We start from the raw sequence: 12487 nt of genomic DNA, 5'->3' as shown, positions 1-12487 counted from the left end.
GCTGAGGGGACCTTGGTAAAAACCAGCCCCAAATCAGTCCTTCCCTGGCCCTGGAAGAGCTTGCTGCAGGTGCATTCAGCCCCCAGCACAACTCAGCACCACCCACAGAAGCTGCATTTGGAGCAGTACTCGGCTCCTGGAAAGATCCCAGATTGAGCCCAGAGCAAATCTTGCCTGATCAGGCACAGCATTTACTCACTCCATCTTCTCACCCTCCCAAAAACCACCTCTCAGCCAAGCTGTGCACACCCAAGAGGAACTACAGGCTTGGATCTAACCCTCCAAGTCCCAGAGCTGGATGGGACCAGAGCCAGACAGGTGGGTCACATCCATCCCAGCGACTCAGCTGATGGCAATGCCAAGAACAGTCTGGCCCTGACCATCCACCAGGCTCAGCTGCTCGAGGTGCAAAATCCAGGGCAGAGTGAGGCACGGCACGCCAGGAGCTGCAACTTGCACCACCACCTTGGGTGCAAACAGGAAAATCAGACTCTGAACACCCCAAACCTCAGTGGTGGGGCTGGCAGGGCTGTGCCCACCCCACCCGACGCCTGCACCCAGCACAGAGCCGATTACAGCTCAGGTGCTTCATTACTGCTGGGTTTCCCGTTGCTTGCACCAGATTATCCTGTCTCAGCACAGCTGCTAAAATCTGGTGGAGAATTTGTGAGCTATGTGAAGCACTAAGCAGGCGGGGAGCGCAGAGCTAAGCTGGGGGCAGCAGCCTGGGGGGCAGAGGCTGAATGCTTGCAGCAAGGTGAGCGTGCAGCATCGCTGCAGCCCAAGGAATGTGTAAATACAGCCAGCACTGTGCAGCACGAGGCAGCAGGACCCTGCACCAGACACCCTGCACGTCTGCAGACAGGGATCACCGAGTGGTTTCCCAGCACCCAGATTAGGAGCTAAGCTCCTCTGAGCTGCATGTGCTATTGAGGCATGGAACTGAGTGCGGAGCCGGGGTGGGTTTGGGACATAAGTGGACTTTTCCCACCATTTTTAGGCACAGGATCTGCACTGTTTTTATGTTCAATTGATGACTTGGCTCAGAAATAGCACCAAAAAAATAAGCACAGGAGAGAAAAGGGGAATAAGTCTCAGATCCTTGTCCTTGGAGGCCAGAAGCTGCAGACCCAGCAGCACCCCCACCTGCTGCAGCCATGGGACACAACCCTTTCCAGCACTATCAGCCCTCACTGATTAGCTCAAGGTGTGCCCAGAAAGAGCAGTACCTCTGCTGCTGCAGGCAGCACAGCCTCATCTGAGGCATTTTGCAGCCCATTGGGACGGGGTGGTGTCCTGTTATCAACTCCACAAATGTTATCTCCACTTTCTTCCTCATGGAGCAGCTGCCACCATAAACACCAGCAAAGATCAGCACAGCAGGATGGCTGAGAGCTGCTGCAGGGCGAACAGGAGCTGCCCCGTGCCAAACCCCAGCGCTGCAAGCAGGGAACAGTCCTGCACAGCCCTCCTATGGGCAGAGGGTTTGTGGCCCAGCTCCCACCCGCACAGCCCACAGTCCCCCCCACATTTCCACTTCCAGTGTGACTGCAGAGCTGCAAAGCAAGCTGGGAGCACAGAGCTCATGCAGGGAGGGGAAGCATGAGCATGGGGAAAGCAGCTCCCTGAAGAGTAACTGGAAGAGGGAATGCAGGTGCAGAACATCAGGACTCACGGTGCAGCTCTGACCTGAGCCCAGACAACAGCATCACAGTGGGACACAGGCAGGGCACTGACTTGCACTGGGCCTTGCACACCCCCCATCTTGCCAAGGGCTGCAGCCTAGCAGCACTGCCACAGCTCCCAGGGCAGCGATGCCTTCCTCATTTCTAAAGCAAGAAAAGTGCCGTGAGAGCAGCTCTGTGCAAACACTTCCTCTTAGCAAACACCATGTGCTGACAACATCCTCAAATCCTCAAACTGAGATTAGCAGGATTTCTCTTTTCTTTTAGAAGCTACGTTAGCAGCAAATAGAGAGGCAAATGGGCTATTCACATCAGGCAGGGTCAGCTCCATGCCCAGCTCCTCATCCCCAGCAACAGCACAGATTTGGTCTCTGCTCTGGGTCTCCATTGAGCCATGAATCGGTGACTTACCCAGCTCCTTGGATCCTTGGCTCTCACTGGCCAACTCCCCCATCTTCACCAGAGCATCGAAGTATCCTTTTGCTGCATATGTCATACCTAAAAGCATTAATAAAAAAAAAGAAAGCAGGTTATAGACTTGGCTGACAGCTATTATAACTCCTGCAGCACCGAACAGGCGCTAGACGCTAACAGAAAAACAGCTCTGACTTCAAAGAGCTCAGCCCCACAGGGAGGGACGAGACAACAAACAAGCAAGAGGAGCAAGGAACACACCGGGAAAGAAGAAAGCTGGAGCAGCAAGATTACAGAGCTGCTCAGGAGGGGAAAGCAAGGTACGTGCAGCACCTCGGTGGTTTTCATTCCAGCGTAACCACCGGAGCTCAGCAAAAGCGCTGCAGAATAATTGAATATCACAGACTTTCATTATAGCTCAGTGCTGTTTGTTGACATTCCAGCTCCCCGCTCGGCTTTAATCAGATAAGCAGGGGGTTTCCTCTCATCACGGAACACGCTGTACAGCTCAGCAACGAAGCCTCTTCCAGAGAGCATCCACTGAGCGACGTTTTGCCTTCGGGTGCCCCACCAGCTCTGGGATCCCAAACAATGACTGAAGACAGCTGTCAAGCTTGCAGGAAGATCTTGGAGCAGAGGTGTGAGAAAAATGGAAGTCCCCAAGTGCTACATCTCTGGAACACCTCCTGGGATGGTTACTCCCCCCATTCCCTGGGCAGCCTGTGCCACTGAGGGTTACTTTGGAGAAGAAATTGTTCCTAAAACCCAGCCTGACTCTCTGGTACATGGAGGACGTCACCTCTCATCCTCAATGGTGCTGCACGTGAGGGTCTGTGAGCACCCCAGGTCCTCACCCCGTGCCATGGGCACCTCCCATACCATTAACGCCCTCTGGGAAGCAGTGGGGGGGGATGTGGACCCCTCACAGGCATGCAGCAGCCCCGCCTGGCCTGGGGGAGATAAGGAGTGCTCCAGGCACACGCAGAGCAGGAATGCACAGAGCAGGAATGTGCAGATCCTTCCCAGAGGTCGCACTTCAAACACCACCATTTAAGACTATGAGACTGAAATCTTTTTCTTTTTTTCTACCGACTTAAGATCATGACAGCCTCTGCCCTTAAAGGCATCTCCAGCAATCCAATTAAAAAAATAAAATCCAGGCGACGTGCAGCGCAGCTTCTGAAGCGAGCAGAGGTGAAGCAAATGTCCTCTGCACGAAGCTCTGACAGAACAGGGCTGGACAGGACCTGGGCAGCACAGAGTCACCATGTCACAACTGTTTGGTTTTGGTTTCCATCAATCCACGGTTTGCCCAATTAATTCCATGCTCCTCTAACAGCCCCCAGTGGGAACCGATAGGCTCAGCAAAGAGCTGCTGCCAACAACTGTGTGTGAAGGGGGGATTTATTTTCCTCTGCAACTTGAACATGTAAACAATACTTTTAAATAGAGCTTTAACTTAATTTTAATTATTTAAGAGCACCGTGCAGCCCCACATGGGCTCGCAGTCCTCCAGCAATGCGCCAGCAGCACAGCATCACTTACTTGCTAAGGCTTTTTCATAGGTCTTCCCCATAGAAATGAAGTTCCTGAGGCTGGGGTTGAACTGCTCCATGATTGTCTGGAAGAAAGGAGGACAGCGGGTGTTAGTGGAGGTGGCAGCAGGGCAGCTCAGTGTGTCTTTAAGGGCAGGAATGGGGTGAAGGACTCACCCACACCTCCAGCATCACAAGGGTGGTTATGCACTGATGTGGCCACATTTCAACCCATGCTGCTCCATGGCAGCACTCCCACCGGGCAAAGGGCAAAGGTTCTGCTCCTTTTGGGCAGCTCTAAGGGTGAGAGCAGGACGCTAAGCCAAGCATGGCACAAATGATTGGACGCAGCCAGGAACAGCCCACGCTGCTGCACTGAGCATCACCCAGTCCCACCATGGCCTGCAACCAGTGTCATACTGGAGCTGCACACAGGGAACTGCCCCCATGTCCCCAGCAATGCAGCCACCAGCGTCGGAGCAGCAGCACGCCACAACTCACCAGCACAGCCCCTCCTCCTCCCCGAGGTCCTTATTTCCAAACAGGGGGAGAGGAGGACTAATCAGACCGTGCCCAAGAACGGCTCTTTGTGTGTTTGTCAGGAGTTGCCAAAGCTGCTCAATCCCCAGCACTGATAGCATCTCTCAAACCAGACACCAACTCCAGCTGAGCTGGGGAGGGAACGGCAGCTCTGCGCCCACTGCACCCCCAGAGCAGCCTGCACCCAAAGCAGGGGATGTGGACAGCCAGCCACAGCACCACGGGGAAGGGGCTCAGCACCCACCCCACTGCTGGCAGCGTCCCACACTGGGAGGGAGACAGACAGACACTTCTGTCCAATAAGCTGATTAAGCATCTGTCACCTCACCCAAAGCTGGCCAAACACACAGAGCTCATTTTCCGCCCCAGGCATCCTCAGCCCCAGCTCTGCTGCACGCCCTTTGCAGGCTGCGATGGTTTCATTTCCTTCTGTGGGTGCAGGGCAGGCTGTGCATAGCTGAGCTCATGACAGCTGGGTTCCATCCTGCCTTGGGATGCTCCAGCCCAGAGACAGCACAGTGAGCACCCAGCTAATGAGAGCTGCAGGGCTAATTGAGGCCGGGGCAGCACCGGGAGCATGCTCAGCTTGGAAGGAGAAAAGGACCTGCAGCAGCAAGCCGTGCAGTGAGGTGTTCTCTGTAATTGTGGGAGAAGATTGCATGGGGGTTAATTGGCACTGGGGAGGGCTGCTTTGCCCTTCCCACTTCACACTGACATATCCCTGCTGCTCCTTCCCCAAACCTGGGGCAGCTGAGAGGTACAGCAGCACCTCGGGGTATGGCACAGCTGTTTGGCAGCAGCAAACCAAGAGCAGAAGCGTTGCAGAAAGGCTCTGCTGCTCCATGGGGGGGGGGGGGGAGGAGGCTCCTTGGCAGCCAAGTAAAACTCATGGAACCCAGAGAGGAAGTTTGCTGAAAGTGAACGTTTTTAAGACACTGCCTGGAGACTCCAACACAAATAGCCCCACAGGAGAAGGGAATTAAAAAGGGATCTTCACTACAGAGATAAAAATAGAGGTTTCTAAGCCGTATTTTCACTCCCGTGGTGGGAAGAGAAGCCAGCTCCAGAGCTAACACACCTTCACCTCCCCAATGAGAGATGCTGGAAAGCTCCCAGCTACTATGGAGAAGCAAACACTGCAGATAAACACTGAGCTCACACCGGGGATCACACTCAGAGCCTGGGGAGCCCGGGCACAGGGCACTGCAAAACCCCAGCAATGGAAGCACATCTTGCCCTCTCTCCAATTCTGCTCCATCAGCAGCACCCACAAACCCGCTGCCTGGGCAAGAGTTTAGAAAAACACAGACAACAAAACCTGGCAGCAAAAGGTTGGAAGGGCTGTGCTTTGTTCGGTGGCATTGACCTCCTGGGTAATGCTGCTCAGCTCTCTGGGATTGGCACGGCTTTGTTCAGCTGCCAGAAAAGAAACTAATGCAAAGCACGAGGTCTCCAGGCCACAGTCCTGTGGGTGGGGGGAGAGGAGTGCATAGGAAGCGAGCTCATTGCCTCTGCACTCCAAGCATGCTCCACGAAGAGCTCACCTCCTGCTCCAACGCCATCATCATCAGCCCACAATTAGAACTTTGAGCACTCCCCAGGAACGAGCTGGAAGCAGAGCTGGCTCACCTCGTATCACATTTCTCCTGCACAGGAAGCAAACCTTCACAACACTTCCCCAGGGTCTTTACAACCACGCTCCAGAAAGTCCATCCCCCTCCAGCCCAAAGGCAAACCCTACAGCTGAATGCCAGAAGGAGCTGCGGACGGCCCTCAAGCTGCCAGGACAGCAGCGATGCCCTACACCTCCAGCACAAGTGTTGGCCTCTACTTCTACGCTAGAAAAACCACCAACCTCTGCTCTTCCAGCATTGCTCCACCACAGTGCACAGCCCTGCAGAGCCACCTGGGTGGCATCCCCATGGGATGGGTGCTGTGACAGCGCTGAGCACCGCAGCACGGCCACACTGCGATGGCACTGCCACACCACAGCTCAGCTACAAGGAAGTTTTGTTTCTAAATGGGTCAAGCCCTGCCTCGGGAACGCCTTCCATTATTTCTGTGTTAATATTTAATGCCCAAACAAACCCTGGCGCTGCCTCCATCTCAGCACGTCCTGCCCTGCACCAACAGATCTCAGCTGCAAACAGCAGCCCGCACCGTGCTGCTGCTCCAGGAGCATCTCCAACAGGAGCAGCTGGCCCAGGCAGCACTTAGCATCAGCTGTACCAGACACTGTGCTCACAAGCAAGGGACACAGAGGAAGAACAGGGACCCTTCCAAAACCACTTCATTTCTACTCAAGGCAGCAGAGGATGAGGACAGCCAAGCTTCAGGGCTGGAGTGTAGGTACATGGCCCACAGGGCACAGAGCAGCTGCTGGCTCTTGGCACCCACTGCCAGCACCTCCCCAGGAGCCACCAGCAGTAACCCATGGCCCCACCTCACCCAGATGATGAGTCCATGCTCTGGGAGGTTTGCAGCACATTGCCCTCCACCCTGCAATGCAAGCAGCAGCACTGTGAAATCACACTGCGAGCACAGCACCAGGAGCCACCAAAGGCAAAGGCACCACTGATCCAAGAGCAGTGCAGGAACGCATTGGGGTACTGGGACAGACCAGGGGCTTCCTTCTGCGTTGCACACACTAACCTGCAAACTGCAGCAGCCCTGAGGCACACAGCATCCCACAAAGCACTCTGCACAACCACAGCAGGGCAGCGCCATGCTCAGCCCCGAGCACAGCCAGCACCAAGGCACAGTGCACAGAAACCGGGGTGGCACAGCCGACCCCAAAGGCCAACTCTTTCATTTGGTGTTGCAGTGTGTTCTCCCTCTGCTGCCAGCACACCGAGCCAGCCACCATTTCCCTCTTGATTCACTTGAGCAAGGAGCTCTCCCTTTCCCTCCAGACTTGGAGATAACACGGCTGTTGTGCTGGGAGTAGCATTTATTGCATCTGAAGGGGAGTAAATGACTGGCAGAAATCACACCTATGTTTGTGCAGGACAATGAGGGTTTGAGTTCAGGGTGCTGCTAAGAAACCTTTCTCCAAACCCAGAGCGAACTGTGCACCATTGCAAAACGATCTCCCACATGAAGAAAGAGCTCTAAACGAAATGGAGGTTGGCCTGGAAGCAGTCATCTCATCCATCAGAAATAAGAGGTTCATCTCCAGGCGGAAGAGACACCACTGTGCCCCAGCCCAGGGGCAGCTGTGCTGCCCCACCGAGGTGCACAGAAGTGAATCAGTGCCTGGGGAAGGTGGGATTACGTTGGTGGAAGGTGGCAGCATCCTCCGTCTCGCTCTGTAATTACTCCACATGTGTAGGCAGCTGCCTGTAGTGGCAAAGCAGCGAGGGGGTGGCTGACAGCTCCTCCACCAGCTCATTAGTGCAGTCACTCCGAGGGGGAGCGCTGGTACAGGGAAATAATTACAGTGGGCTCCCCAGGCAGAACGGCCGTGCTGGGTGCTGGGCCAGTAGGGCTGCTCCGGGCACAGGGAAGGAATAGGGCAGACAGCACTGTGCCCATAGTGTGCTCTGGGGCTGTGCGGGCCAGATGAGGCATCGGACAACAGCTGGGCATTGGGGCTGTGAAGCACCAGGGCCAGTTTTGGACCTGTGGGTTCCCAGAGCTCTGGGTGCTCATGCTGTTTTGCCCTAACACGGAGTTCCAGGAGTCCTCCATGGAACACCGACACGCAGCTCCCACATGCTGCCCATGCAGCACCTGCAGAAACCAAGAAAAGCATCTCCTCAGCTTCAGGAAATGCTGTTTTCTTCCCACAGCCAGGGCAGCAAAAGGGGATGTGGGTAACACCACAGCATCTGCCCCCAGCTCCAAGTTCTCATCTCCGTGCTGCACCCGCTGTAACGCACACAACTCCGAGCCTTTGCTGACAGCAAAGCCATCATATTGGTTTCCTATGAGCCTGCAGCTGGAGCAGCCCCGTGCCATGGGCGCTGCCCCCTGCTCAGCAGTAACAGCCCTCACTGTGACCCCAGGGCTCCATGTAGTGCTCTCAACGCAGAAGCGACAAAAGCTATGGTTGGGGGCAGGAGGAGAGCACAGCCAACAGCCCCCATTGGTTCTCTAAGGAGCAAACATGGTTCAACCACAGGTGTTTTGGGACAGAACTCACCAGCACTGCCCTCTGGCCGAGGCCGACACCAAATCACACTCGAAGCTGCCGAGCACATGGCACAGCGATGGCACCCAGGACACAGAGCTCTGCAAACTGCCATCAGCACGGCCCTTCGAGGGCAACACCCCTGGGACAACACCTGAGTCACCACCAAAACTGCTCTGCAACTGACCACACCAAGAGCACAGCACAGGGACAGCATCAGGGAACCTGCTTTGGCAGGAGGGTTGGACTCGATGATCTCTAGAGGCCCCTTCCAACCCCTACAATTCTGCGATCAGCGCGATGCCGTAGGTCTGCGCTTTGCACAGCTGGAGATGGAGGAGGATCGGCGCATTTAGAGGGTGCAGTGGGGTGGCGCAGGGACCCCAAAAGCAGAAGGCGCCATCCGCAGAGCCACCCCGCATCCCGCAGGGCCTGGCATTTCGCGTGCCCGCAGGAGCCTTCTGAACTTCCCCATCCCGACGTTCCAGGCACTAGATTCTTTTTCTAACCATTTTCTTTTAACGCAGAACGCTCAGAAGAGCTCCAGCACGAGAGACCGAAGATGTGAGAGCCGTGCGGGTGGAAGGGACGGCATCCCGTGCGACGTGCAGGGCTGGAGAGGACCTCCCGACCACAACCACCGCATCCAGCAAACCGAACCACGCGGAACGGCGCATTTTACCCCATTCGATTTCAAAACCAAAAAGCAAACCGTGAGAGCCGGAGCCCGCGGAACCGCGGAGCTAAGCGGGGAGCTCACCGCTCTCGGGTATGGAGAGAAAGGGAACGGCGGCCCGAAGTGACCCGGGGACGGGGTAAGTGGGGGGAGGGGGTGCTGCCCCGCACCCACCCCCACGCAGAGCCGGGGGGGGTCCGGCACCGCGCCCGTCCCGGGGGCTCCGCGAGCTCCGTGCGGCTGCGGGTGGAGGCGGCGGGAGGGGAGCGGGGGCGGTGCATCCACATCCTCCTCCTCCGCCTCTCGCCCCAACACCGCGCTGCCCCCGCGCCCGGCGGAGGAGGGGAAGAGAAAAGGAAAAGAAGGAGAAATAAAGCAATCAAAGCAGATGGAAGAAGGGTGAAGGGAGGGGGGAGGGAAAGCGGGAGACGCGCCGCGCGGCCCCGCACCTGTTGCGGACTTACCTTGTAGACATTCTCGGTGAGGCGGTGCACCTCCTCGGAGCGGGCCATGCCGGGCGGGCCGGGCAGCACCATGGGCGGCGGCAGGGGCTGCGGGGCGGTGCGGGGCGGCGCGGACCGGGGCTGCCGGCGGACGCGGAAAGCGGCGCAGCGGAGCGGTACCGCCGTTTTTATCAGCTCCAGCCCGCCCCGCACCGCCCCGCACCGCCACGGCCCGCCCGCGGGGAGGAGCCGCGTCCTGGGAACGCCTCTTCGTGCCCCGTCGTGCCCCGACCCGTTCTCCGCGTACCCCTCATCTCCATCCCATCCCTTCCCATCCCATCTCCCATTCCCATTCCGTACCTCATTCCTATTCCATACCCCATTCCCATCCCGTACCCTGTACCCCATTCCAATCCTATACCTCATTCCCATCCCCTATCACAGTCCCATCACATAACCCCATAACCCTTTCTGATCCTGTACCCACTCCTATCTCATACCCCATCCTACACTCCATCCCATACCCCTCGCAATCAATCTATAGCCCCTGCTGTGCCTTATCCTATAGCCTGCAATACCTCTTCCTATACCCCCATACTCTTCCTTCTCCCCCTCCATGTCTCACACTACATCCCACAAACCTTGTGGTGCCCCGTGCTGTGCCCCATAATTGTAGCTGCCCTGCACACACTCCCTGCACCCCATGCTGTGCTTCTGCCCACATGGTGCTGGGCATGAGGGGTGATGGAGGGCTGCACGGTGTTGGTGTCAGATGGGGAAGGGCAGCAGAAACCAACCAAGAAGGAGTGGGACCATCACTGCGTGTCACGGCCCTGTTCTTATCCTATCCCTGTCTCTGTCCTTGTGACCACAGCACTGAGGTTCTCCCATATCCAGAGATGCCATGGCACAAACTGCTGTGGGTGTCCTCACCTGCCCCCAGGATGAACCTCCCCCATTTTTCTCCTGCCCTTGGCCCCAGGAAGCAGTGCAGCAGGTAGCAGCCAGGTGTGCTATTTTCAGCCATCTCCTCCCTCCAATCCAAAGGCCCGTGGCAGGAGCAGCCCCAGATGGTCAACACCTCGTCCCCATAGCTCTGCTGCTGTCCCACTGCCTCCCCTGCACCTCTCCACATCCACACAATGGGGAGCAGGGGCACAGCTCAGCCTGGGTGCACCTGAATCTGTCCCAGCCCCATCCCATCTCTATCCTGGTTGCATCCCTGCTTCCCACACCAGAGGTCAGGGATGAATTCACACCACATGTGCAATTTCCTACGCCAGTGGATTAACCCTTTCCCACTGAGGTTGGGGGGCAGGAGGGGAGCAGAGACCTCCTGGCTACAACTGGGTGTGTGGGACATCCAGCAGGGACCTGCCTGGTGCTGCAGTGTGCTCCTGCCCCAGGGACCAGGCCTAGGACCAGGCCCAAGGCTGCTCCCACTGCCAGCAAAGTGCTTTGGAGAGAGCAGCCAGGATCACAGTGCTCCACGCGCATCTCCATCGCCTTATTTTTAGTTGTGTTATGTAAGTTCTTCGCCACGTCACGGAGGTGGGGGGTTCTTGCATCTAATTCCAGTGTGACAGCCCAGCAATTCAAGCAAGCTGTTCTGCTGGAGAAGATAAAAGGATTTGTAATTTCTCATCATGGAAGAGGCCTTTTGGGACGACCCGCAGAGAATCTCGCGCTGCTTCCAGCCTCCACCCGGCTCCGCTTTCTTCCCATCTCCTGCTTCTCTTTATCTCTATCCCCAGGAAATCTGAATACTGACAGCCTCCCTCCCTCACACCCCTGCTCCCAAAGCTCGAAGCCTCCGGGGTTCCTTATTCTCATGTTAAGAGATGGATTCCCTCTATTCCCATGGCTGTGCTGCGCCCACCGCACCCCAGGGCCAGCAGCAGAACCCCTGCCTGCACCTCGCACCGCAGTGCTTGCTCAACATGGAACCCAACACAAGGCAGTGCCCACATGGGACCCCGGCAGCAGTAAGGCTCAGGACCATCCCCCCCACAAACCCCCTCCTCAGCTGACGGCGCATCCACGCACGCAGCACCGTCCACCTCCAGCCCCGGGTGGAGCGAAGTTGCTGTGGCAACACCACCTTATGTAATCCACCCAGTTCGGCTGCAGGTGTGTGGAGGAAATGGTGCTATTTTAGAAGTTTCATTAGGTTCCTTCTTAATTATCAGCATGGCGTCACACCAGTGCTCCCAGCCGGGTCACGCGCCCCAGTGCTCGGAGCGAGCATGGAACCATGGTGGTGATGGGTGAAGGCAGAGGGCTCCTCTTGGCCACTGCTCAGCCCCATGTCTCCCCATGGCTGTGCCCCATTGGAAAGTGCAGGATGGAGGGTTCCACGGGGATACCACCCCAATCCAAGTGGTGTGGCACAGGGCAGGAGTGTCCCTGCAAGTGCCAACGAGATCACCAAGAAACCTCCGTGCCTTCGCTCCCATGCAGATGTCTTCTCCATCAGCGTCCTGAAAACACTGCATGCACTCTGCTGTGAACCCTCTCCGTGCTGTGCCAGGAGTTATTTGTTTCTCAAGCCATTTTAAGATGATTTTTCTGACATCTGATGTGGCGCTTTGGGAAATCGGCCTAATGGGTTCCAGCACAACCTCAAGAGCTTCTCCCCCTGCCAGCTCGTCCTGCTTGGCTGCTTTGGCTGATGGCTCGGGCAGCTCTGATCGATGTGCATTTCCCAGCCGTGTGCTCACAGTGTGCTCGGCCCTGAGCTGTGCTATGGAACCTCAGGCAGTGCCATGGAGCCCCAGGCTGTGCCAGGGAATCCCAGGATGTGCCATGGAGCACTGAGCAGCGCCACGGAATCCTGAGCTGTGCTATGAAGTGCTGAGCTGTGCCATGGAGTGCTCAGCAGTGCCATAGAGCCCCAAGCAGCTGCAGGGATGCCTGGTGACCTGCAATGCCCCATGGTTGATTGCATCCATCCCACTCTCTTGGTCCTTCCCACTGCCCCCAGTGCTGTACCATGCAGTGCTTCGAGGTATAGGGAAGTTTTTGCCTTTGGTTTTGTAGAGTCAGGACTTCAAGTTGCGACC

The 12487-nt window shown here is 56.7% G+C and overlaps 1 protein-coding gene across 6 annotated transcripts in view; it reads right to left on the bottom strand.

Annotated features, from left to right (window-relative positions):
- BAIAP2 (BAR/IMD domain containing adaptor protein 2) overlaps positions 1–9533 on the bottom strand; it is a 32468-nt gene extending 22935 nt beyond the window's left edge. For 5 of the 6 annotated variants that reach the window (XM_042832783.1, XM_042832784.1, XM_042832779.1 and 2 more), the window contains exons 1-3: positions 9447–9533; positions 3645–3720; positions 2097–2183 (exon numbers count right to left, since the gene is read on the bottom strand). In XM_042832783.1, the coding sequence (XP_042688717.1) occupies positions 2097–2183; positions 3645–3720; positions 9447–9518 (235 nt within the window). In that variant the 5' untranslated portion in view covers positions 9519–9533. Of the gene's footprint in view, positions 1–2096; positions 2184–3644; positions 3721–6029; positions 6114–9446 lie in introns of those variants that run through there. The other variant, XM_042832782.1, reaches the window with a different exon arrangement.
- Positions 9534–12487: the final 2954 nt, after the last annotated feature.

Source organism: Centrocercus urophasianus, unplaced genomic scaffold (assembly GCF_019232065.1).
Source record: "Centrocercus urophasianus isolate 14NV4802_14NV808 unplaced genomic scaffold, USGS_Curo_1.0 seq_40, whole genome shotgun sequence".
In the NCBI taxonomy this organism is placed as follows: domain Eukaryota; kingdom Metazoa; phylum Chordata; class Aves; order Galliformes; family Phasianidae; genus Centrocercus; species Centrocercus urophasianus.
This window is presented reverse-complemented; position numbering and strand designations above follow the sequence as displayed.